The sequence below is a fragment of the Rhinatrema bivittatum genome, chromosome 6 (genome assembly GCF_901001135.1).
Source record: "Rhinatrema bivittatum chromosome 6, aRhiBiv1.1, whole genome shotgun sequence".
NCBI classification, from domain to species: Eukaryota; Metazoa; Chordata; class Amphibia; order Gymnophiona; family Rhinatrematidae; genus Rhinatrema; species Rhinatrema bivittatum.
This window is the reverse complement of record NC_042620.1, coordinates 326,200,837-326,228,352: the sequence shown is the minus strand read 5'-3', so window position 1 is coordinate 326,228,352 and position 27,516 is coordinate 326,200,837. Positions and strand designations below refer to the sequence as shown.

The following is a 27,516-nucleotide window of genomic DNA, read 5'->3' as shown; positions in this document are numbered from 1 at the left end:
AGGCTGGAGTCACGATAGAAAGGTGAGGGGGCCGTGCCGCGGGTCTGCCATAGACGGCATGCGTAACATAGATAATTCAGCCTAGGGAGCACATTCATTTTGACTGAGGCTATAACGTCCTAACCAGGACAAGTTATAGGGGGCCCAGCTGTCAAGATCCTTGCTTATAGTGTGCCACGGCAGTGTATAATTAAGAGAGAGCAAATCCTTGAAGCAATTACTAATCCAAATTCCCAGATATTTTATTTTTTTCCTAGCCCTTTTGAAAGGAAAGGTTCTTTTCAATACTGGCAAATGTGCTTCATTTACCGTTAAACTGAGGACCTCAACTTGAGGGTTCAACTTTAAGCCAGACACCTGGCTAAACCGCTCTAATGCTCTTATAGCTGCCTTCAAGGACACCTCGGGGGTTGTTGGTAAACAAAATATCACCTGCAAAAAGCAATATCTTGTGCTCCTCTGTTCCTACTCCACCACCTTGTATCTCTGTAGTGTTTCTGACATTTATAGCTAGTGGCTCCAAGAATAAGGCAAATAGCAGAGGGGACAATGGACACCCTTGCCAAGTTCCTCTCTGGATTTGCAAAGGGTCCGAATAAATACCATTTACTTTAACCCGAGCAGCCAGGTTGGAGTAGAGCTGTCACAGCAATGAGAGGAAGGGTATATTCAAAATTCATTTTTTCCCGCATGCAAAACAAAAATGGCCAATGTACTATGTCGAATGCCTTTTTGGCATCAACAGACAGGAATACCACTGGGATGTGTTCTTTCCCCACCCACCAGGCTAGATCTACAATACGGCGCACATTATCTGCCGCCATCCAGCCAGGGATAAACCCCACTTGGTCTTGATGTATTAATTGGACCAATACTCTCTTCATTCGAGTTGCGAATATCTTAGCTAATATTTTGAGGTCAACATTTATTAGAGACCTGGCTTTGCCAATACTGATATACCCGCGACATTTGCACTAGCAGGCAAAGAATTTTCGGATCTTAGGGAATTAAACCATTTTAATAGTGATGAAACAAGATGATCTGAACATTTCTTGTAAAAAGAGTGGTGTGCCCATCCAGTCCAGGTGTCTTATTCACTTTTAATTCCCTTATCATGTTAATAACCTGAATAGAGGAGATATTTATTTATTTATTTATTTAAGGGTTTATATACCGGAGGTTCCTGTATAATATACATATCACCCCGGTTTACAATGAACAGTAACTATCGCTTCAAGTTAGCGGTTTACAATGAACATGGTTAATCCAGATAACAGGAAAATATATATAATAATGTTAACAATTAAGAAATAATAAATAGATAAAAAATAACAATTAATAAATAAATAGAAAAATAAATAGATAACTAACAGTAAAAAAGAGATATCTTTTTAATAAATTTTGTAATAAATAGATAACTAACAGTAATAAATAGATAACTAACAGTAAAAAAAGAGATATCTTTATCAAAGAATTGTTTTTCTAATTCAGTTATGGTGGGTAACCTCATTGTGGACAAATATGCCTCTATTTGGCTAGGGTCAATACTAGAGTTGGAAGAATACAAGCTGGCGTAGAGGTTCTTAAATCTTTCCCTAATACCTTTATTAGATATTAATATATGACCATCCTCTGCCTTTATCTTAATTATCTGCCGCTGTACTATTCACTTTTTCAAGCGCCTAACTAGCAGCCTGCTGGCCTTATTACCCCATTGAAAGTGCTCCTGCTTCACTTGATTTAACTGGAAAGCCAATCTATTAACTTCTAAATTCTGTAATTCTTTCCTTATCTTTTGCAATGATTGTAAATTAGATTTATCAAGTGCTTTTCTATGTATCATTCCTAATTTTAGTAATTCAGATTTAAACTTTGTCTGTTTACTGAGCCATTCTTTTTTCAGAAAGGCAGCTCGGGAAATTAATCTGCATCTGATCACTGCCTTCAGCCCCTCCCAGACAAAGGAGGGATGTGTATCCCCCCTATCGTTTAGGTCATAATACTCAGATATGTCTTCTGCTATTTGTGCACAATTATCATTATCACCTAGAAGTGTATTATTTAACATCCAGAAATGACCACTCCTCTCTTTTCCTGCACTAGAAATACAAAGCCAATGGGGGTATGGTCAGACCAAAAAATTGGTCTTATGTCAGGTCTAATCATTTGTGATAATATGGTCTTATCAACTAAGAAGAAATCGATCCTAGAGTAGGACTGGTGTAATTTCGTGATTGAGGATATTCATCATGTCGCCATATATCGATTAAATCCCATTTCCTTATCTGCTTTTTAGAAACTGCTCTGGCCTCCCCAGAACCGGAGCCTCCACTTCCAGAATTATCCACTCCTGGTATTAAAAAATTAAAATCACCAACAATAATCAAGCAGCCCTCTGCCTCCACCACCCCCCCCTCCAGATTGTTTTCAGGGTGGAGAAAAAGGATGCCTATTCCAGTACAGGTGCATATATATTGACCAGAGTGAACAATTTTCCTACCAGTTCAAATTTTACCACAATATACCTACTCCGAGGATCACAACAGTATTTTTTTTTTTTGTAAATGGTATTTTATTGAAACAACTGTTAGCATGATAACATTTCAATGTCTTCAGATGTCTTTGTTGTCCGACCCCCCTGATGTCTTCACCTTCAGATCTTCTTGAAGTCCTCGCCTTCTGATGTCCTGTCCTTTCTGAAGTCCGTCATCCTATTGTTCTGCCTCTCGGAGCCTCCTCGAAGCTCTTGGTTGGGTGACCTGGAGGTCCGAAGTCCAGATGTCTCAGATGTCTCGTTCTCCAGTTCACTTGACACCTCCTTGATGCTCTTGACTGAGTGTCCTGGGGGTTGAAGTCCAGATGTCCTGATGTTCCAGACGTCTTTGTGTCAGGTTGTCCTTGTCTTCAGAATCCTTTGACATCCTTGTCCTCAGATCTTTCACTGTCAAGCGTTCAGACCCTTTTGGCTCCTACGTCAAGGAAGCCTTCAGACTCTTTGGCTACCTCATCAGGGTAGCTTTCGGATATCCTGGTTCCAGATTTTACCTCCTAGTGACCTGTCCTCTGTCCAACTTTGGTTGACCTTCTGATTCGTCTTCTGCACTGGGGCTGAAGCCGTCGCTTCTTCAGATTGGCCTGCGCCAATCACGCCTGGTCCCCGAAGCTCAGTCCAGGATTGTGATACATTACAGGAAGATCTTGCAAGACTGGAAGATTGGGCATCCAAACGGCAGATGAAATTTAATGTCGACAAGTGCAAGGTGTTGCATATAGGGAAAAATAACCCTTGCTGTAGTTACATGATGTTAGGTTCCATATTAGGAACTACCACCCAGGAAAAAGATCTAGGCATCATAGTGGATAACACATTGAAATCATCGGTTCAGTGTGCTGCGGCAGTCAAAAAAGAAAACAGAATGTTAAGAATTATTAGGAAGGGAATGGTTAATAAAATGGAAAATGTCATAATGCCTCTATTGCTCCATGGTGAGACTGCACCTTGAATACTGTGTGCAATTATGGTCGCGCATCTCAAAAAAGATATAGTTGCAATGGAGAAGGTACAGAGAAGGGCAACCAAAATGATAAAGGGGATAGAACAGCTCCTTTATGAGGAAAGGTTGGGCTGTTCAGCTTGGAGAAGAGATGGCTGAGGGGGGATATGATAGAGGTCTAAGATCCTGAGAGGTCTTGAACGAGTAGATGTGAATCGGTTATTTACACTTTCGGATAATAGAAGGACTAGGGGGCATTCCATGAAGTTAGCAAGTAGGACATTTAAGACTAATCGGAGAAAATTCCTTTTCACTCAACGCACAAATAAGCTCTGGAATTTGTTGCCAGAGGATGTGGTTAGTGCAGTTAGTGTAGCTGGGTTCAAAAAAGGTTTGGATAAGTTCTTGGAGGAGAAGTCCATTAACTGCTATTAATCAAGTTTACTTAGGGAATAGCCACTACTATTAATTGCATCAGTAGTATGGTATCTTCTAGGTGTTTGGGTAATTGGAAGGTTCTTGTGGCCTGGTTTTGGCCTCTGTTGGAAACAGGATGCTGGGCTTGATGGATCTTTGGTCTGACCCAGCATGGCAATTTCTTATGTTCTTCACTATCATATTGCTTCTGTACTGAGCCATAGTGCAACCACACCTTGAGTATTGTGTGCAGTTCTGGTCGCCCCATGTCATTTCATTTACTATTTACGTACTGCCCCACCAGAATAACAAAACTGCCCAAGGTGGTGTACAACAATTTTAAAACAATTACAGAAACAAAAAACATAGTGGAACTAGAAAAGATGCAGAGGAAGGTGACAAAAATGATAAAGGGGATGGAACATCTCTCTTATGATGAGAGGCTACGCAGGCGAGGGCTCTTCAGCTTGGAAGAGAGACGGCATGCATAGGGTGCTGCTACAGGCAAATAAAGGATGGTTATTCACCCTTTTTAATAATTTTAAAAGAAGGGGCCACGCCATGAAACTAACAACCAGCAGATTGTAGAAAGTCCTTTTCCACTCAGTACACTATTGGGCTATGGAATCCGTTGCCAGAGGACGTGACTAGCATAGTGGGACTTGAAAGAGTTTTGGGCAAGTTTCGGGAGGAAAAGTCCATAACACATTATTAGCCAGCTATTGCTATCCCTGGGAGCGAGTAACAGGAATTAGATCTTGTTTATGGGGATCTGTCAGGTATTTGCGACCTGGATTGGCCACCATTGGAGACAGGATGCTGAGCTCGATGGATCTTGGTCTGACCCAGCATGGCAATTCTTATGTTCTTATGTGCAGTCCAAGCTCCTCTTACTCACCTACAAGAGCCTTCACTCAGCAGCTTCTCACTACCTCCTCTCTTCCTAACCCCTCCCTTGTGTGTTCTACTTACCAGGCCACTCACTCTACCACCTTCTCTATTGCCAACTCCAGACTCCGTGCTTTCCACCCTGCTGTGCCGTAGGCCTGGAACAGACTTTCTGACCGCTCATTCTCTTCGCACTCTCTCTGGCTTTACTCAAATCCAGTCTAAAAACTCACCTTTCTGAAGCTTCTTTTAAATCTTAACCCCTGTTTCTCCCTCTTGCAGCCTTATTGATTTTAGCCTTTTTTTAAAATAAATTCTCAAAGTCTCTTCTGCCCTGTATGTTTGTCTTTGTTAGATCGTAAGCTCTGCTGAGAAGAGACCGTCTCTTACACTTATTTTTACAGTGCTACGTATATCAAGTAGCACTATAAAAGTGTTAAGTAGTAAAAGGAGATGAAACTAGAAAATTCTAAGTTTTAAAAACTGATTTCATTCTCTCTCCATAAAAAGTCCCATCTGGGTTTACTTCATGCCCAAATCTTTCAGCAGATTTCAAACAATACTGGGGGCTCCTTGGATGTTCCTGTCACCTCATTTGCATTTGTACGACACCAGGACCACTCAGCTTTGCTTCTGTCACCTTAAGAACATGTTTGGGGAGACTCTAAGGATGGGTACCTCACTGGGAGCCACTGGTACTTACTGCAACACATGAGCATATCTGGCCAGTAAAATCAGTAAATCGCTTGAGCATAGAAATATAGTGAATGATGGCACTTAAAGGCCAACATGGCCCATCTAGTTTGCCCGTTTTATTTTCGTGCACTTGGGTAGATGCACAAATGTGTTCCCACATGCAACACAACACAACTCCTTCTCCCCACCATTTTCCTGCCAGTCCATATCCTGCCAACCATACCCAAAATCTGTTACAGTGATGGCCCCTTCCATGTTAAAATCTAGCTTCCCCATGCTTATTAAAGTTGGGGGGTTACCCATGGTCCCTCCAGGCTCCTCCTGGGGGAATTTTGCACAATGGTACAGCACAGAATTTGTGCTGAATTTCCTTCCTCGCCTAATTTTCATATTTTGCACAGAATTTGGAGAGAAGCCAGTGGGCCAAGAGCGGATCCCATCCCCATTCATGGTCAAAGATTAGATGGGATTCTGAGCAATTAAATGGTTCTTCAAAAACTGGACCATTATGTCATAGCCTCTGGGAACTTGAAAGATTTGGAGATGGAAGTTAAAAAGGAGAAAAAGACGCCACCCTGGGCTGGTGCAAGGGTATTAGACTCCCTAGGCAAAACTTCAGCTATGCGCCCCTTCCCCCCAGCTGCAGGAGCATTCCTCATCCTATCTCCGTCCCTCTCCCCAAACTGCCCCTGGAGCATTCCTTTCCCCCCTATCTCCTTCACCTCTCTGCTTCAGGGGCATTCATAGAAACAGAAATGATGGCAGAAGACGACCAAATGGCCCATCCAGTCTGCCAGCAAGCTTTTATACTTATTTTTCTCATACTTATCTGTTACTCTGACCGCTGAGGTCAGGGCCCTTATTGGTAACTTTTTGGTTCTAATTTCCTTCCACCCCCACCAATTGATGTAGAGAGCAGTGCTGGAGCTGCATCCAAGTGAAGTATCAAGCCTAATTGGTTAGGGGTAGTAACTGCTGCAATAAGCAAGCTACTCCCACACTTGTTTGTTTACCCAGCCTGTGCAATTTAGTCCTTGTTGGTTGTTGTCTGAATATAAATCTTCTTTTCTTCATCCCCCCTGCTGTTGAAGCAGTGAGCTTCAATGGCATTTCTCTTCCTCTGCCCCAACTTCGGGACCTGGAATGTGCTGAGAATGTGCCAGCTCCTGACACCTCAGGTGAGGTACTTGGAGTATGGCTGTCGTTTTCAGATCAGCCTCAAACCTGAAGACAGGTCACAATTCTCCTGAGAGGTGCTTTTGCGGGAGAAAAATGGCAGGGAGAACATTGGCGAGCTTCCGCCACTATAGCAAGGCTTCGGCCCCAGTCCTGCTACGGCTGCTCCAAAAAAAAAAATTGTTATGCTCTTGGTGACCCGCCTATTACTTTTGCTGGCCCTGATCCTGGTAATGAGACATTTAATTGACATTAAACAGAATATGGCAATGCACTTAAAGCCTACGTCTCACCCTCTTCATTGCCTTTGGAAGCTTTGTCACTTTCTCTGACATTGCTGGTCACGCCTCGTTACACCATAGGAAAAAATGCGTCTGTGTGAATTATTGACTATACACAAGGGGGGGGGGGGGGGGGGGGGGGAGGGTTAGTCAGGAACTCTGACACAGCAACAGTGGGCAAGGCTGGTGCTAGAAGCAGGAAGCTGCGGACGGGTCATTCTTTCCAGAGCTGTATTCCACAAAGCTGCCTGTCCGTCGCAGATCTGGGCATTCGCTGGAAAAAGCTGAATTGGCTAATTCAATCTTTTAGTCAATATGCACTTATATACGCTCTTGGAATGAGGTGCAAAAAAATCACACACACACACACACACACACACACACATATATATATATCAGGCTGTAAGTTTCTGTTTTGTATGCATTGGTTTTCTAAACTTATTTTCATAAAGTTGAGTTAATTTAGATCATTTTTGCTTAATTTACATGTATACTCAAGGACTGGAACTGCCTACCCCTGAAATACAGTATAACTGCCAGCTTCCCTCAAGACAGTCTTTTTGTAGGGCAACAGTCAGATTTGTGGGTATTGGAATACCCTGTGAGGAGAGAAAAGAGAGAGAGAACAGCACCATGACTGGTTTGAAGGGAAGGCTTGCAGCATGAAACATTTGTCTGCAGTCACCATAAATGACAATCTGTTGCAAGGGAACGGTTCTGGTGGGAGGCTTCAGCAAGGAAGAGGAGTTCCTTCAAAATTATGGAAAATGTACAGCAGTAAAACATAAAAAAAATAAAAAAGAGCACAATCTCACGGGTAGCCCTCAAAAACCTAACCTCCTAATTTCCAGAGGTCTGTTTCACCCCCAGCAGCCTAATGTGGCAACTCTTATTACTGATTTCCAGAGAAAATTTAATAGATTGCATCACCCACACTCAAATTGCTGAAGGGATATTCCAGCCTTTTCCAAAACCTGATAAAATAAACCACACACAGCATCTAAGTGCTCCATGCTCTGAATTCTGTTACCCAATAAAATGTATTCCTGGGAAGGGCGAGTTTTATACAGAACTGAAAAGGTGCACGTTCTTAAACAAACGAATTACTAATTGTTAGCAGGAGTTAAGGTGTGTTTGGAAGTTATGATTTTGGAGATCTAATAATAAGAGCCTTAACTTCAAAGAGTAAAATAGATTTTGAAGTTTATTTGAATATCCTGAGCCTTTATTGTACTATTTTAAATGTTTCCTTGTTAACGAACTATAATCACTAACATATTGTTCTGTTGTTTCTTTTTCTTTCTATTTTACTTGCTCTCTATTTCTTTTCTTTTTATTTCTCCTTCTATCCCTTGGCTTCTTTCCTTTCTTTCTCTCTGTCATTTATTACCTTTCTCTACCCCCGCATTCTTTCTTTTTATAACTTATTCATTTCTGTCCCCTTCTTGGCTTGTCTATTTTTCTCTATTTAAATTCTTTCCCTGTCCTGTTATTTCTTTACCTCCTTTTTTCTGCTCTTTCTATTCCTTTTTCTGTCTTTTATTATTTCTATTTGTTTTCCTTGTCTTTTCATTTTTTCCTCGGTCACTTTATTATTCTTTGTCTCTATATTTTTCCCCTTTGTCCTTTTATCTTTTCCTTTTTTCTGTTTAAATGTTTTTCCTTATTCTCCCTTGATTCTTTCCATTTTTCTCTGGCCCTTTATTTCTTTCCTCTTTGTCTCTTTATTTGAATTATTTTATTATTTCCTTCCCCTCTGTGTATTTCTCCCTTTATTAATTTCCTCACTCTGGCTCGCTGTTCATTTTCTCTCTGTCTCCTTTTTTCTCTATAACATGGTTTATTTATTTGTTTTCTTTCCCTTCCTGGTTTATTTCTATTTTCTGTTTATATTCTGTTTTCTTTCTGCATCTTTATTTGTATTCTGTATATTTTCTCTCTCTTTGTTGTTTTTCTTTTACCTTATTTTTTGTTTCACCTTATTTTTTGTTTCTTTCTCTCCCTTTGCTCTATTCTATTTCTTTTTTCTATATTTCTACTCTATCTATCTTCCTTTATCTATTTCTATACTTTTTGTTTCTACTTTACTTTTCACTCATGGTCTATTTCTATATCTCTTTCCCATTTCTCTTCTTAATCCGTTTATGTCTTTTCTCTGTCTCTTGGCTACTTTCCTCCCTCTATCTTTACATACATTATTTATCTCTTTCTTCTCTATATCTGTTTTATCTCATTTAATATATTTTCCGTTTCTCTTTCTTGTTTGCCTCTTTATTCATTTCTCTTTTGCCTGTTTATTTCTTTTCTGTTCACTTTTCTCCCTATTTTTTTTTTTTATATTTTGCTCTCTTTCTTTTCTTCCTCTCCCCTGTCCCCTATCCCTTGCCCTTCCTTTCCGTCCCTTTGTCTCGCCCGCAGGCCGCCGAGTCGGGAGGGCGCCCTCGAGCCCCCCGCTGACGCCATCACGCCGCGGGCGTGCGACGCGCCGACGTCAGACGATCCGACACGATGGGTCGGAAGCGGTGCGTGGGGGACTGTTCCAAGATGGCGGCGGGTTGCTGCGGGGTGAAGAAGCAGAAATTGTCCAGCTCGCCTCCCTCCAGCGCGGGCGGCCCCGGCGGACCCCACTGCAGCGGGGAGAGCCAGTGCCGGGGGGAGCTGGGGCTGGGGGGCTCGGGGGGCGGGGTCGGAAGCAGCAGCCGCCTGAACGGCCTGGGGCTGGGCTGTGGAAGTGCCCTCTCCCCCCCCCGGCTGCGGGACCCTCTCCCCCCCCGGCTGCGGCTCCAGCCTGAGCCCCGGCTCCCGGAAGATGGTGGTGTCGGCGGAGATGTGCTGCTTCTGCTTCGACGTGCTCTACTGTCACCTGTACGGATACCAACCGCCCAGGACCCCCCGCTTCACCAACGATCCCTAGTAAGTACCCCCTGCCCCCCCCCATGAGGGGAGGGTCGCGCCGCGCTCTGGAGCCCCGGCCGCTTCATGCAGGGAGATGGGGAAAACGTCCCGGCAGAGGGAGCGCTCTCTCCACGCTTTCCCTCCCGCCCTTTCCGGGCTGCCACTTGATCAGCTCGGCCGGGCTTTCATTGATTCCCGGTGGGGCGCCCCCCCCCCCCCCCCCCGCGACTCCTTCTCCAGTGTAAACCCGGGAGCTGCCCCCTCACCTCCACCTGCAAGGGGCAGCGCTGGCTCAGCGATCGCTACCACGCACACCACACCCCCCCCTTCTCCATGGCTTTTGTGCCGGTTCAACTTTCCCCCGTCTTTTATTTTTATTTTTTTTTTTCTTTGCGGAGCTGGCAAGTTGCAGCCCGGGCTGGAGGAGGAGGCGGCAGACGTCCTGTCCTGGGGGTAAGGAAATGTCTCTCGGGGCATTGATGGTGGCAGAGGAGAGTTCCCTGCATCCCTTTGTCTGGCTGCAACTTTTGGGCTCCACTGGCCTTGCTTTTTCTTCTGTAACCCCGGTGTTTATAGAGCGGGTTGCTGTGACGGGCAAAACAGGAAGCCCACGGTCTGCGTGGGACTCCTGCTTCTTTCTTTAGTTTCTGTTGTGTTGCCAGAGCTACAAAAGTTTCGGTCCTTTTCCTTCTATTTTACTGGCTTTGCTTGCTGATTAGAAATGGTGGAAAACTATTTGTGTCGTTCAGGACAATGCTGTATGTACTTGAAGACACGTGGTTTTTTGTCTTTTCTCCCCTACGTGTTTGTGTATTTAAAATATTTTTCCTATAGTAGAAGTGGTTTCCTGAATGTGCAGTGTAAACTGAGAACCTATTCTAATTTTTTCCACTACGATGGTATATTGGGTTTTCTAAAGCTTTTTTTTTTAACGAATCAACTGTAAAGTAATCGAATATTAGAAATAAAGTTTGCATCTCAGGGCTGTTAATATTTACATCTTTCTGTAGTGGGCACGCTAAGAGTCTTGTGTGCATTAAATGGACTTGCATGTAAAAAATGACATTTTCATGTCTAACAACACATGTGAGTTTTCAGTTTCTTTTTTTTTTAATTTGATATGCCTTTCATGACATGTCAGTGTGGATTACATTTAGGTACTGTATGTATTTGCCTATTCCCAGAGGGCTTACAGTCTGTTTGTATCTGACGCAGTGGAGGGTGAAGTGACTTGCACAAGGTCACAAGGCGTTTCCATGGGTTTTGAACCCAGGGTTCTCTAGTTAGCAGCGTGCTAGGCTACTTCTGCACAGTTGTGTAAGTGAAAAGCATTTCATAGGCTATAGGGATACTGGTGGTGTGGATATAGTATAGGAAATGAACGTTAGTAAATAAGATCCTGTGGTGTATTGTTACTTTGTCTAGTAAAATGTAATTCTCTTCTGGTATGTGAGGTATAATAAGTATGAGAGATCATTTGCAATTTTTGTACCTACTTATGAAATTTAATCTTACATTTCCACCAAGTTTATTCTTTTCCAATTTTTTTTTTTTAGAGGGTTTTATGTACCCCTTGAGAATGAAGTACAAGGAAGTGAATGTTCTTGGTATTGCGAGTTGAGGAAAGTGACATTCTGCTCCCAGAAAGTTGTTGGCAGTGGAAAATTAATTCGAGTACAAATCAGTCCCGTCCCCCCCCGTCCCCCTTAAATTAATACTGCAGTAAGTGTTGGTGTACAGCAGAGGAAAACTTACACTAGAACATTTTGTGTTTCATTCACTTTGATTACTTGGCTGTGAGTGGGAAATGTTTCAGAACCTACAGGCCGATACAGAAAGAAACGCGGGAGAGAGGGCGAGCGCCCGCTCTCGCGGCGCGCGCACAGGCCATTGTCCCATGCGTGCGATCCAGTAAATAAAAATATGCTAATTAGGCCCCGCGGTAAAAGGAGCGGCTGCTGTCAGTGGGTTTGACAGCCGACGCTCAATTTTGCTGGCGTTGGTTCTCGGACCCGCTGACAGCCACGGGTTCGGAAACCGGACGCTGGCAAAATTGAGCGTCCGTTTTTTAATCTGCGGGCTGATTTTAAATTTTGTTGTTTTTAATTATTTTTTACTTTCGAGACCTCCGACTTAATATCGCCATGATATTAAGTCGGGGGGTGCACAGAAAAGCAGTTTTTACAGCTTTTCTGTGCACTTTCCCGGTGCCGAGAGAAATTAACGCCTACCTTTGGGTAGGCGCTAATTTCTGGCTGCACATTTTACTTAGTGAATCGCGCGGGAATAACTAATAGGGCCATCAACGTGCATTTGCATGTTGCGGGCGCTATTAGTTTCGGAGGGTTTGGACGCACGTTTTCGACACCGAATAAGGGGTAAAACTAGCGCGTCAAAAATGCGCGTCCAACTCAGCCTGTTTGTGAGGTGAGGGGGACCTGAGATAGCTACAGAAAGTTTGCTAATACGTGAATTAATATTTTCAGGTGAAGAAGAAATTATGCAATTAGTTAACATCGTATTTTCCCCCTACCCTTCTTATTTGCTACTAAACATACAATGTTTAGCTGTATCTTGGGTTACAGAGGTTTATTCAAGATACAACTCTTCAGAATAGATTTAATGCTGCCTGCATCAAATTGGAGGGTGAAAGTGCTCATACAGATGTTTGTAAGGTTGTAAATTTGTTAATTTCAGAATTCTTTTATCATGTTGTCATGATCAAGTTTTTTTTTTTGTTTGTTTGTTTTATCCACTAGTTTTCTTCTGCTCATTTGAACTTCTGGCTCAGTTAGAACCAGGGCTGGGATTTGATACCGTGAGCCTTTATTTGAGGCTACTTGGGTGTTTATTTGGTTTTTTTTTATATCCTTTCCCAACCTGCTGTCTAGTTATTGCAGCTGAGGGCCATTCACCAGAGCATCTTCTGCAACCCTGAAATATTTGGACTTTAATTCACAGAGGGGCCGATGCAATACCATACGCTAGCTGCTGCGCACGGCCTAACATGCAATTGGACACATGTGTTTTGCAATTGGAAGTGCGTCTAAAACTCTGCACACCTAATAGCGCTCATCACATGTAAATTCCATGTAGATGAGGCTATTAGCTAATCCCCCTGATCCAATAAATTTTCCGCGTGGCCAGTGCGCCCTTGCAACGCGGCAAATATTACGCCAGCCCAGGACTTGCATAAAGGTATGCCATGCTCAGGGGTGCATTAAAAAAAGAAAAATCCTGCTTTCTATGAGTCCCCCTAATAGTATCGTCGTGAAACTACGTGGGAGGCACGAATAAAGCAGTGTTTAGTTAAAAAAAAAAAAAAAAAAAAAAGTTTAAAAACATTTTTTCTGGATGCTCAATATGCAAAATACACTGTCAAGAAGTAAAGAAGAGATGACTGAGGGAGGATATGATAGAGGTCTACAAAATCATGAAAGGACTTGAACAGGTTAATGTAAATAGGCTCCTGTCAGATAATAGAAGGACCAGGGGCCGCTCCATGAAGTTAGCAAGTAGCTCATTTAAAACAAATCAAAGAAAATTCTTTTTCACTCTGTGCATAGTTAAGCTCTGGAATTCATCACCGGAGGATGCTGTTATGGCAGTTAGTGTAAATGGGTTTAAAAATTGTTTGGATAAGTTCCTAGAGGAAAAATCCATAAACTGCTATTAATTAATAAGCAATAGTAGCTTGAGATCTATTTAATGTTTGGGTACTTGCCAGGTACTTGGTTTGGAAACAGGATGCTGGGCTTGATGGACCCTTGCTGTGACCCAGTATGGCAAGTTCTTATGTTCTTATGTGGCTGTAGCAGGAGAAAACAGAGGCTTGTAGATTTAGCGTTCGTTTTCCCAACCCGCTTGACAGCCACCTCTCCTGTCACCCGATGCCGAGGAGGCACTAAGGATGCACATTTTTCCCTAGCTTCTTCTTTTCGTGCGACCTCTCGTTTAAATATCGGATTGCGCGCGCAGGAGAGGTGGCTGCATGTGCATTAGGAAAATAGGTGTTCAATACTGAGTGCCCATTTTCTGAGCACAATTACTACATTGATCCCGGAGTAGGTTTCAGCGTTGCCTTCCCCTTCTGGCTGCGAACGCCATGTCCACAGCATCGCCAGCCAAGCCCAAGGAGTAAAAAACCCCAGCCAGGAAGTTAACCCAAGTTCCTCCACATGGCAATGCATAATCACTTTACCCATTGGCTGGCCAGTGAAGTCTTTGTTAACAATTTGTCCTCTGTGTTACCATTTTGGGTTTTCATTTTATTTTCCGTCTTCAGCTTCTCAATCTCCATATCCATCATCTTGCTAAAACTGAGTTCAAAGGCCTTGTACCCAGAGCCTGCTTAAACAAGCACACGTACAGAGAAATATGTATCTATTTTTGTTTGTCTTTTGCAGCGTGGCCACGCTAATTCCACAGGACGAATATTTCCAGATATTTGGCCATTAACACGACTCGGGAATTTAGCAGAATAAGAGGTCTGGATGACCACTACCATCAGTGGGCAGCTGGAGAGGGCCATCATAATTACTTGGTAGCAGTGTTGTGTGGTCCTACTTGCAGCCAGTGGCGGGAACGCTGTAGAGGTAGCATTCAAATAGCATTGGCATTTGGGAGGGGGAGGAGAATTCCAGCCATTGTATGATGATACCCAGTCGTCATAGATTGTGCTGCATGGGGATGGGGGGTGCAGGGAGAATCCAGAGTAGTTGCAAATGAATGCTCATGATGTTATAGCTGAACAGATGCTTGTTGTGGATGAACTGAAAGCTCAAAAGAGCAGAAGAAAACTACAGAGCTTAAAATGTGTGTGTGCAGAGATGCTTTTATATAAATTAATAGTGCACTTACAGAGCATCTATGCATTTTGTATTTTTAGGGGCTCTGTATTAAAGCACACAACAGGACAACAATTCCCTGCAACTTACCGTGAAACGGTCCACTTGCCGTTTCATTGTAGGCATGACCAGTATGCCAAAAATAGTCCGTCCATGTCACTTGAGCATGCAGACCTGCAAAATTGTTCTGCTAACATCAGTATTTGAAAGAAGTGCACAGAGCTTGCTCAGGGCGTGATGACAGCATGATCTAAGTATAAGAAGCCAAAAATGCATCCCATGCTTCAGTTGACCCTTTGCCTCATTTCAATAAACTCTCAAACACTTGCAATTAAAAGCAGCGCAAAATACACACAGAAAACTGCTTAATTTAAAAAAAGGTTACAGCGCCTGAGCAAAGCATGACAAAGTCATGGAAGGCTAGAATTTATAATAACTTCACAATTGCCCCTCTCCCCCCCCCATGTTCCATGTCTGCACTCCTGTGTTAAGTTATGTCCAGCTTTCCTGTCCAGAAAGGATTAGCAGTTGCCCTTCGGATCGCACAATGTACCTTTTGCTCACTCCATAGAGCCAGCACTAAACTCTCCAATGCAAGAAAGACCTGCGAGCTCAGACAGGCTTAAAGCAGGTGAAAGCCTCGGAGAAGTGGAGGCCATGCGCTTTGTCCATGACCTGCCATGCCAGGAGCACCTGAGAAGGAGAAGAAGAACCGGACGCACCTCTGCGTCCTCCTCACATGAAGTACCAGCGCACTGCTCAAGCTGTCTGGGATTGGGAACCGTGACTGGGCCCTTTAAAAGAATAGCACCTGAGAAGGAGAAGAAGAACCGGACGCACCTCTGCGTCCTCCTCAGGTGAAGTACCAGCGCACTGCTCAAGCTGTCTGGGATTGGGAACCGTGACTGGGCCCTTTAAAAGAATAGCACCTGAGAAGGAGAAGAAGAACCGGACGCACCTCTGCGTCCTCCTCAGGTGAAGTACCAGCGCACTGCTCAAGCTGTCTGGGATTGGGAACCGTGACTGGGCCCTTTAAAAGAATAGCACCTGAGAAGGAGAAGAAGAACCGGACGCACCTCTGCGTCCTCCTCAGGTGAAGTACCAGCACACTGCTCAAGCTGTCTGGGATTGGGAACCGTGACTGGGCCCTTTAAAAGAATAGCACCTGAGAAGGAGAAGAAGAACCGGACGCACCTCTGCGTCCTCCTCAGGTGAAGTACCAGCGCACTGCTCAAGCTGTCTGGGATTGGGAACCGTGACTGGGCCCTTTAAAAGAATAGCACCTGAGAAGGAGAAGAAGAACCGGACGCACCTCTGCGTCCTCCTCAGGTGAAGTACCAGCACACTGCTCAAGCTGTCTGGGATTGGGAACCGTGACTGGGCCCTTTAAAAGAATAGCACCTGAGAAGAAGAAGAACCGGACGCACCTCTGCGTCCTCCTCAGGTGAAGTACCAGCGCACTGCTCAGGCTGTCTGGGATTGGGAACCGTGACTGGGCCCTTCTCCCTCCTCAGCTGCATCTTCTGGAGCTCTGTCCTGCCTCCAGAGCTCTCTGGTTTGGCAGCAAATCTGTGAGGATTTAGAGCAGCGGCTACAGATTCCAATCTCACTGCAGCTCCTTGTGACCTCGGGCCACTTCACCCTTCATCGCCTCGGGTGCAGACTTAGGGGTAGAGCCACTAAGCCACAGTGTTTTGGGTTATTTTTGCAGGAGGGGCCCCACTATTGTGGGGGTTGTTGACTCAATGGTGGGTCCTCTCCCCCCCCCCCCCCCCCCCCAAATATTGCGGTTCTGTGGCACCTTCTTTTGACTCGCGGCCCAAACACCATGGGGCAAAAGAATGTGCCTAGCGGCCCCCCCTCAACCTCAAGGGACTGCCATCGCCTTAAAGGTCTGCTGCACGCCAAAATGGGGAAGCTGATCTGGGGTCACTGCTGACTCCCGGCTCAACCTAGGTCACCGGTTGAGGCAGCCACGACTCCCCAAAAGTGAATAAATAGAAAAATGAGCCAGTGCGGTGACTGCCCTGGGCCCCCCCGCCTTCCCCACCAATTCAAATAGGGTACTGGGCCCCCCAAAAGATGATAAAGTCTCAGACCCCGGGCCCCCCCCCCCCCCGGTACCATCTGAACCTTTAAATAGCGAGTTCTGCGTCAGGGCCGGGGCCCCCCCCTTGCACCCGGCCATTCTGAAAAACCGCACCAACCTTACCTTGCCCCCGCCGTGGACCCAGGCTACATGGAGAGTTGGGGCTGCCTCAGCTGACAGCCTTGGCTGGAACCAAGGTCTGCAACTTTATTTATTTTGGCCTGCTCTTTAAACGTGAGGCTGAAGCTCCTGCCTCACACTTATCGTATTTCACATAGTTGTAGGCTGATCAACAGCAGGGGAGAAGACTGATACTTCACGCGTATCCAGCATAGCTCCCTGCTTCAACGGCAGGGGAGAAGAAAAACTGATACTTCACGCATAACCAGCACAGCTCTCTGCTTCAACGGCAGGGGAGAAGAAAAAAGGATTCGCATTCACAAAGCGGGGAGTAGCTGGCTTGTTACGGCGGTTACTACCCCAAACCAAATAAGCCTGATACTTCACTTTCAATGCATTTCCAGCATAGCTCTCTGCTTCAACGGCAGGGGAGAAGAAAAAAACTGATACCTCACGCATATCCAGCATAGCTCTCTGCTTCAACGGCAGGGGAGAAGATAAACAACCAATAAGGGCTGAATAACATAGTCTGGGTAAAAACAAATAAGCATGGGTGTAGCTTGCTTATTGCGGCGGCTACTACCCCTAACGAATCAAGCTTGATATTTCACTTGGATGCAGCTCCATCACTGCTCTCTGCATTAATGGTGGGGGTGGAAGGGAAATAGAACAAAGAGCTAAGAGAAACAGATAAGTATGAGAGAAAAATGTGTGAAGCTTGCTGGGCAGACTGGATGGGCCATTTGGTCGTCTTCTGCCGTCGTTTCTATGATTATCACCTTCTCTGTTGGCCGTGATAAAATAATTGCATTAAATTTCCTATTATTTATTTACCTATTTAAAAATGTTTGTTTACCGCTTTTACAAAAACATGTTGCTCAAAACTTTACGGAATAAAAAAATACATAATAACGTGAACATTTAAAAACATAACAAAACGGACCAGGAAATTGGTCTTTCACAAAGAGTATTGTGCCTGATAATTTAAAAATTTAAAAAGGGGTGAACCATAGCAAGGGAGGCTAGATGGTGATTTAAATGCTGAGGGGTGTCTGCCACAGAGAGAAAATTCCAAGACCACCTTGCATGTATTTGCATTACTCATGCATGCATATTGAATGCAAAGAAGGTCATTGTAAGGGGCGAGGAGATGCCTCATAATGTGTACATTAAGCAATGTACACTGTTCAGTGCACATTAGAACACTGCTGCGGTTTGATGCATCTCCCAGTTAGATTGTGAGCCCCTAGGGATAGAGGAATGGCTGCGGTACCTGAATGTAATCCACGTTGAAGTGCCAAAAAGTGGAATATAAATAAATCTTTCTATTTATAAATCGCTCCTCTAGAATGTGCCCAAAGTGGCATACAGTGTCTAGAAAACTTTCCAAGTAAAGCATATAAAAGTTACCTAACAAAAGCTGTACCTGAGACACGTTGGTAGGAGCATGGGAAGCCTCCAGTGTATTCTAGTGACGGCTCATCTTTTCAGTAGCCCAGATATACACACGATAACGTTATGGTGCAGCGGGCACAGTTGTAACATTCTTCAGTGGCAGAGTTTGGATGGAGGACTAACAATCATCACCTGTAAGCACAAAAAGAAAGTAACATATGACTTCTCTACTATCCATGAAGTTCGTTGGTAGAGCTGTCAACTGCATCGCAACCACATGTCCTCTTACAAGACGTTCTGGCCTTAATAAATGGGCATCATAGCAGGAACAGGGGAACTGGAGCACGGCCTTCATCACCAGTAAGTGATGCTCACAATACACCTGCACGTTCAGCGCCTGATATTTACTGTTCTGTCAGGTGAATTCCTAACTTCTTGTAGAAACCAAGTGCGTGAGTACAGTCAGCCTATTTCCTACTAAGATAGTTCTTTCCTAGAAAATGTTTACTTCCTCCTCTGGAAGGCGGGCAAGCATTGCCTCCAGAAAGTATTGCAGAATCTAGAGACCAAGGCTGTTGGCTGCGTCCCCTGCCACCCTCTGGAAGCAGCCGTAAGCCACATTAAGCAAAGCCGGAACAATGTTCACCCGAACAAACAGGTTGTGAGGATGAATGCCAGACATCCGTGCGCCTTGTCTTTCAGCTGGCGGTTGAGAGCTCGGGCCAGTCTACGTCTGATCGGGCATGCTTGCTCCGTCAGGTCCTTTAAATTTGTTTTGACGTGAAGGATTCTGCTGTGGGATGCTTGACATCTATGGTGCTTATTTCCTTACTGAAATTTTAATGTTATAAAAAAAAAAACAGCGACAAAAATAAATTGGAGAAAAAGCCACCAGAAGTGACTCTAATATCTGCCCTGCAGAAGCCCAGCATCGGTATTTTCTGTAAACTTTTGGGGCTTCTGAAGAATTAGCGCCTGCTTTGAGGGTATTGCATCAGCCTAAATGAGCAGCTCCTCAGCACTATGAGCTGCACTGTGCTAGCTTTTTTAAAAGACCTGTTTTTACCCAGTTGCATATTTGTCATTTCAAGTACCCCTTGGATTTTGTTGCAATTGAATATTATAAATGCAGGTGCTGCAAAGAGGAAGGGATGTGGATTACACATTGGCTGCGTGGTATAATGCCTCATTTGCCGTAAGGCAGGAATATTGCTTATTGCCAACTCTGTTTAATGTCTATATTGATGACTTAGAGATTGGAGGAAATGTATTTATAAATACTCTGTTTTACCCCAAATGACCCCAAGCAGGATTACAGTGAAGATTAAAACAGTTAACCCAATTACTTGTGCGGTTATTTTCAGGGGAAGAAGAGTGCAAGATGTTGATTAGGCTTTGGTGGACTCTGGAATTTTAATTGAATCTCAGTACACTTATAAATAGTGGTTTTTGTTTTTCTTTTACTGAATACAGTGATATTACATAATGGAAATTAGCATCAGAAATCAATTTACATCAGTTCTGTAAGAACCGTATCGCAATATCCTTAAAGCGCGGTGGCATTTAAAGATTGTTGTATGAGACATTTTAATTAGCCTGGTTATGACAGTGATATAAGACACATATCAATTCCAATCAATCTATTATACCTGCGTAGAATATTTCAAGACACAACTTACATTTTACAAAGTTATGGCAGCATGGACATTTTACTGTGCATTCAAAACATTAAGCATGATAAAGAGGTTAGAATTCAGGCAACAGAAATGAACTTTTAACATTGCTAAAGGGTATAATAGTCCAGATAGGATTAGAAATGAAGAAGTAAATATTTCTTGCTTACATGAGAAACTTGATTATCGGAAAGAGCGATGGAAGCCTCCCAGAGGAAGCTCTTCAGGAGAAAGAGAGCAAGGCAGACCTAGGACGAGTGGAGCTGCTGGTGATCACGGTGGCCGAGCTCATGATGGGGTGCGGTCCACACCACTTTTATCACAGTGAGACCCTTTATCTTTAATTAAAAAATGTGAATGTGTGTGCTTTGGTTGAGTTGGTGCTTTTTTATGAGTTCTGTGATGAAAAAGGACAGTTCCCTGATATGGAGCTAAGTTATGCACAAGCTGATAACCCAGTTGCTTCCTTCTTGTCCGTCATCGGTGATGTAAACTTAATGTAATCTTTCTCCGTTCTTGAGGTGGCAACAGGTTTAGTTGATGCATTTGGCATCCTATTTGACTGGTGCAGTTTTATTTTATTTTTCAAACTTATATTCTGCAACATCCATGTGTTCAGCAAAGATTCCAAAATTTGATTCCTAATCTCTAGCATGTATGTACAGAATTTGGTTTTTAAACATACAACTGGTGTGGATCTCCTGCATACAATTGAACTGACCGCTTTTGGTTTTATTTTTCAGCATTTTGTCTCCTTTCCCTTCTGGAAATGCACACCAGATGTGATGGTGAGCCATTGTCCTAGCGTTTTTGTCTTGGCGAGTGCATGAAACAAATGTTGCACAGTGCAAAAGCAAGGTGGTTTATCTAAATATTCTCACAAAGAAACAAACAAATAAATTGATGCCTGGGGTCTCTAAAGAAGAAATTCCCAACAGGTGGTCTGCTTATGATCAGATCTCTGCAGGGTTCACTTCAGGGCCATGGTTAGAGAGAGCCTGTCTCTGCTATGCTTGTGCATAGATTTTGTCTGCTTTTCTGTTTTCGTTCCGTTCATTACAGGAAAGCATTTGTCGCTACAAAAATAAATAAATAAATAAATTCCCATGGCCTGAAGTGTGGCCACAGAAGTTGATGGTGGCTGCATCTATTATTCAAACAATAGTTAGACTGTTTCCGTATCCTGCCCTGCCATTGGATCTGTCCCCGAGCTGGGCCTTCTGCCTTGGCTGGCCAGATGGATGGGGGGATGGTGTGAAGGCAGCGTTGGGAGGGAGAGTGAGTCAGTCTTCATTGAAGGTGACACCTCATGGCAAGGTTTAGAGCCTATGATGCAATGTTTAGGAAGGTCCTGGGGATAACATACCTCTGTAATTGTGAATGTAGGGTTATGGCTTCAGATCCCACCCCTGGTTCCCATTGAGTTTGAAGAAGTAGGAGGAAACTGCTGAGTCAAAAAAAAATCTCTCCATATTTTAAGATTACTGGGGTGCTGGGTAATCATTGCATCGCACCTGAGCATGTGTAATGCAATTAAATGGCCTGGATGAGAGGGAGGGGCTGCAGGCAGTGAGGGGGCCCTGCATAAACACATGCTCTCTCCCCCCTACGCGTGCATACCCCGACCCAGACACGCTCCCACCCCTGCATGCATGTGCAGTTACATCACCTGGATCAGAGGGAGGGGCTGCAGGCAGTGAGGGGGCCCTGCATAAACACATGCTCTCTCCCCCCTACGCGTGCATACCCCGACCCAGACACGCTCCCACCCCTGCATGCATGTGCAGTTACATCACCTGGATCAGAGGGAGGGGCTGCAGGCAGTGAGGGGGCCCTGCATAAACACATGCTCTCTCCCCCTCTCCCCCCCTATGTGTGCATACACAGACCCAGACACGCTCCCACCCCTGCATGCATGTGCTCCCATGCATGCGCGGCCCCATGCCCCCTGTGCATACACTTGTGCGTGCACACACACCCTCGCATCGCATACCCCCCAACCTTACACACACACACACACACACCCATGAGTGAAGGGCTCGGGGGAGGGGAATTTTCTTGCCCACCCAACTCACTTCATCTCATTCCCTTCCTGACATCCAGCACTCATCAAAGACCACCTCCCTCCCCCTCCCCCACACGCGTACACACACTTGGGGGAGGGGAGTGTTCTTCCTCATCTAACATCTCATGTCACAGGGTTTGTTCTCTCCCTGACATGCAGTGCCCACTCAGACCGCTGCCTCCACACCCATATGTGCGCACACACACAGGAGGAGGGGATAGTGCAAAGGAGAAGTGCACCCCTCCCCCACTCACATCATTCCCTGACTCCTCCCCCATCTCACCTTCAGCCTCACTACATTCCCATTCACTCCCTCCCACCCACGGTCACTCCTGTTCAATCTCCCACTTGCACGCGTCACTTCCTGACACTACCCTGTCGCGCTGTGTCCGCAGCCCCACCTCACACACACCCTCTGACACCACTCACTGTGGTATATCCACACACCACGCTCTGTCACTCCTTGACACTCTTAACCCCGCGCTCCAGCCATCCTCGCACACACCCCGGCCACTCTCCCTACAGCTCACTACTCCCAGCACTGCTACACACCCAGTCGTTCCCTGACAACACTCTCCCGCCACGCCATCCCCAGATACTCACCAATTCATCCACACCCCTCGCCACTCCACCACACAACCCTCCCTGACAACAACCCCCATGTACACAAACTGCACTCTGGCCCACATACCCCAACCCTAGTTTCTCCTGCACCCTCCTGACCTCCAGTCACTCTTCAGTGCACACATACCCCAACCCCATAACGCATGGAGAGAACCCTTCCCCTGCCCACCACATGCAGGAGGGAGAAGGCAAAGTGAAGTAAGCAACTAGGCTTGATCCCTCACTTTGATGCAGCTCAGTGGCGGGGGTGGAAGGAAATTAGAACCAAAAAGTTACCAATAAGGGCCTTGACCTCAGTGGTCAGAGGAGCAAATAAGTATGCGAGCTTGCTGGGCAGACTGGATGGGCCGTTTGGTCGTCTTCTGCCGTCGTTTCTATGAAGAATATGAGGGGAGAGTGCGCACACACAGCCCCCTCTATGTACCCAGCTCACTCACCCTTGATGTGCTTAACTCCTAACTCGCATCAGCCCCATAATAAACACACACAGGGGGTGAAAGGGAGTCTGGAGATTGCAAGGGGGAAAGAGTATATCCTCCAACACACCTCCCCACAGCACATACACCCCCTCCCCCCACTCTCTATGGCACACATACACAGAGAGGAAGGGGGAAGTGGGGGAGAGTATACACGTGCATGGAGACGAGGGAGCGGCAGTGGGCAGGAAATGGAGTTAGCTTGTACCTCACCACACACCTCCCCCTGCTTCCAATACAATGTACATATCTGCTATTCACAGCAACGACATGTGCATGCCATCCCAACGAGACATGCGCCATTCCCACACCGGGGAGGGGGCGGGGGGAGAAAGGAGAGTGCACACATACCACTTACAGCACTATGTACATACACCCCATTCTCCTCCTCCCCCTTCTTATACACCCTGTGTAAGCCTTATGACCACACTCCTCTCCACTGAGGGGCCCTACACACACACACACACAGGCATTTACCCTGTTCCACATAAGAACATGCCATACTGAGTCAGACAAGGGTCCAGCAAGCCCAATAAATATATCCCATGCTACTGATGCCAGTAGTAAGAGGGGCTATTCCCTAAGTCAACTTGATTAATAGCAGGTAATGGACTCCTCCTCCAAGAACTTATCCAAACCTCTTTTAAACCCAGCTACACTAACTGCACTAACCACATCCTCTGGCAACAAATTCCAGAGTTTTATTGTGCGTTGAGTGAAGAAGACCTTTCTCCAATTTGTTTTAAATGTGCCCCATGCTAACTTCGTGGAGTGCCCCCTAGTCCTTCTATTATCTGAAAGTGTAAATAACTGATTCACATCTACCCGTTCTAGACCTCTCATGATTTTAAAGACCTCTATCATATCCCCCCTCAGCCGTCTCTTCTCCAAGCTGAACAGCCCCAACAGAGCAAATACAGAATACCAATAACATACATATCCAGGTCCTGAAGTCATAAAACACACTTATTGATGTAATTACCACTTTCTCTTCTTTTGGGTGTTCCTTTAACAGTCAAGGAGAAAAAAAAAAAGGGAGGGGCGAAACAGAGTTCTCTAGTTTTTGCCCCATCCTTCCTTTCATTAAAGTCTCTTTCCCCACCCAGCCGTTCCTTGCTTTTTCCACCTAAGTGCAAACGAAGTGTAGTATGGAGAGTCCATTGGCAGGGTTGGCAAATGAAGCAAGCAGTGATGCAGCCCCTAGTAAAATAGAGTAATACGTTGATAGATTTGTTCCTCCAAAATTTGTTAAAGCATGAATTGGGTTTTTAGTAAGAAATAACAGAGCAATAGTTGGCTTGGAGAGGTTGGTTGAACAGAAGTTAGTCTGACTTCTTCAGTGTTGGAAAATGGTTGCAAGGGTTTTGCCTGTTTGCTGCCACTTCTGTCCATTTCCTAATGTTGATTGGCACATGTGTTTCATCTTTTGCTCTTCTCTTGCCGTTTTCTCTGTTCTCTCTCCTCTTTGAAGTTATCCTGTCCTCTGGCGCTAGCGATAGGCGACCGTAGCTGCCGTTAAGTGTACTCTGCCCCGCACTCTTGCGTCCCCTGCCGCCTGTTGATTACTGCACACCCTTTAAAACAGGCCACAGGAGGCAGCAGGAGCAGGTGGGACCCTAGAGTTAGAACTCGTCATGATACTGCACCATTTTAAGTTCTTCAGTTCATGTGATTTTGTTTCCTGCAGGGCCATGGATGCTGATGGCATCCATAGGTAATAATGAATTAATTTAATACAATGTTTACTTTTCTGTGTTTTTTTTTTTTAAGGAAATATTTAGTCACCTAGAAATACTCGCTGGGCTCTCAACCTACTGGTATATGTTGGAAAATATATTAGACTATTCTTCTGGGGAAATAGAAACCCACAATTCAGGAATTCCTGATGGGCCAAGCAAGTTAAAGTCATTCAGAATATCCTCTGCTCCATTGATGTAATTGAAGTCCCACCCACATTCTTTCCTTATTTATTCTCCTCGTGTATTGTCTTCCAAATGTCTGTGGTTCAGCTACAGGATTATACTTGCCTCATAACATTTTGTGAAATATATTGACAAAATGATGACTAAGGGGAAGTGTGGTTTTTAACTCATCTATGAGATAATTTTGGTTTGGCCTTCAACTTATCTTTCTCTGGTGTATGGGAAGTATGCGCAAATCAGTCAGATCTGGAAGCCTTAGTACGACTTAGTCTGCCTACAAGTAGGCATTGCGTATAGTTTGTGATGATCTGTTGGCTGTTTTAAATGACCTCAGTTGCACTTTTGACTCTTTGAATTTCCACTTGAGGGTAAGATGTGTGCAGCGTTCAGCTGAGGTTCTGAAATGATTTATGGCACTCACACTATGTTAATATTCACGATCTGGTGGAACACTGTAAAACTATATATTATACATGTTTATGTTTAAATATGTTCATGTTGGACCTCCAACATGTTGCATGCTCAAGATTATGAATGAGAGAGACTGGCAGCTCAGCTATGGTTCAGGCATTTACTTCTGGATAACGCAGATCAGTTTGATCTCAGCAACGGTGACCCAGAGCAGAGGATTATTAGAATCCAAGACTGACTCCAGGAGCGATGCAGGTCCGTGTAACAGGCAGCTAAGGAGGTCGTGTCCTAGATTCAAAATGCAGAAACGAAATTCCTTGTTCCCAGCAGCATCATCTCACTGCGTCTGTGCTTTCAGAGGCTAGCACTGCAGTGTTATCTTGGAGATTTGGTCTCTTCCTGGCTGGGGAGTCCGGTGGCCAGACTTCATAGTTGAATTCAGGTTTTGGAATGGTATTTTGACTTTTGCCGGTACCACCGACCTACTATTTGCTTTATTAATTGGTTTCATAGGAATTTTCCTCACGTTTTTCAAATCTATTTTAGATGGCATTTATCTTTTTAACATTTTGATGTTCATAATTTGAAGGAACCTTATATAAATTAGAAGCCTGATAAGCATATGTGAAAGATTTATACAGTTTGGGGTTGATTTTAAAATGTATGCATGCCCATTTTATAACCTGCGTGCGACCCCCTAAAACCCTTCCTCTACCTTTTTTTTCTTTATTTCATAACTTCATCTAAATAGCTGAATTAAATTCTGTGGGCTGGCTGCCGCGGCGCTTCCCTGGGACAGCATCTAATGGCGCTATCCTGGCCTGCCCGGCACGTCTGCGCGTAACCTCTGAATTTTATGCGCGTAGGGCTTTTAAAATTTGGGTCTTTGTGTACACAGCTATGCCCAAAAGGGTGGAGAAGTAGCTTAGGGAAGCCAGGGTTCAAATGCCCCGGCATGCCTATGACCTTGGGCAACTCCTTTCACCCGATTGTGAGCCTTCTGGGGCCAGGGAAATGCCTGCAGTACCTAAATGCAACTTGCCTTGCACTATACTTATCCGGTTACCCTATTAATCATATATATGGGCAAGACCCATGTCACCTTTCATATAGACTGTATTATTGAAACAGGTAACCCAAACTATGTTGGCACTCTGTAAGATAGTATGACCCAAGCTGAACATTAACTATATGTGCCTCTCTGTAAACCGTTGTGATGGTGCATAGAAAAGGTTTTAAATAAATAATAAAATGTGAGCTAAATCAAAATATGTAGCATTAGATGCAAGCTGTTCTGCTTCAGAAATACCTCAGAGGCTGATGTAATGGTAATATTTATTTTTGATATACCAATTTTAATTTAAAAAAATTCAAAATGGTTTACAGAGACAAACAATAAGAATTAATACAATTAATTAAAACAAATCTTACAGAATATGTAAAGTCAGCCCCTCCTAGCCCTCTTTACAAGTGGAAGTTGACTGGTTAGTGGCACACATTTTGTTTCATCTGTCACATTACCTTGCCAGTTCACACACACACACTTACAAAAAAGCCAAAATTAAGGGAAAAATAGTAAGACATCAGTTTATTTGATTTGTGCTGTTTCAAGCAGGCACGCTCGGCTTTGTTTTATTTGTGATACATTTATAGCCTGCACCATAACACCGTAAGCGGGGGTCTGATGATGCCACTCGTCAAAGTATGTCAGCTAAGCCTACAGTGGGGCATCATCAGAGTTAACTTTTTGTTTGTCATTAGACTAGTGTCGTTTTATGGTTTGATCAGATTCCAAGTTATGCATCTTTCCTTTATACTTTCAACTGCTTGTTTTCCAAATTTTGTGCTTGCAGCTTTCTCTGTTAACAGGAATCTCCCATGTCTGCTATACTTGTATAGCTTGCATTAATCATCTATTTGTATCCTTTATTCTCTGTTTACCAGGTTCGATGCTGCTTCTTAACATCGCATCATCCAGGAAGTAGTATTTATCATTGACAAGTTAGGGTCAAACTCTGATCTTATAATTCCTAGACTGATTATTTTT

General features: G+C 44.4%; 1 protein-coding gene across 1 annotated transcript in view; it reads left to right on the top strand.

Moving 5' to 3' along the window:
• Positions 1–27,516, top strand: part of AMMECR1 (Alport syndrome, mental retardation, midface hypoplasia and elliptocytosis chromosomal region gene 1) — a 285,290-nt gene that overhangs the window by 55,481 nt on the left and 202,293 nt on the right. The window contains 2 exon segments of the mRNA XM_029607624.1: positions 9,371–9,697; positions 9,699–9,865. Of these exon segments, the coding sequence (XP_029463484.1) occupies positions 9,461–9,697; positions 9,699–9,865 (404 nt within the window). The 5' untranslated portion in view covers positions 9,371–9,460.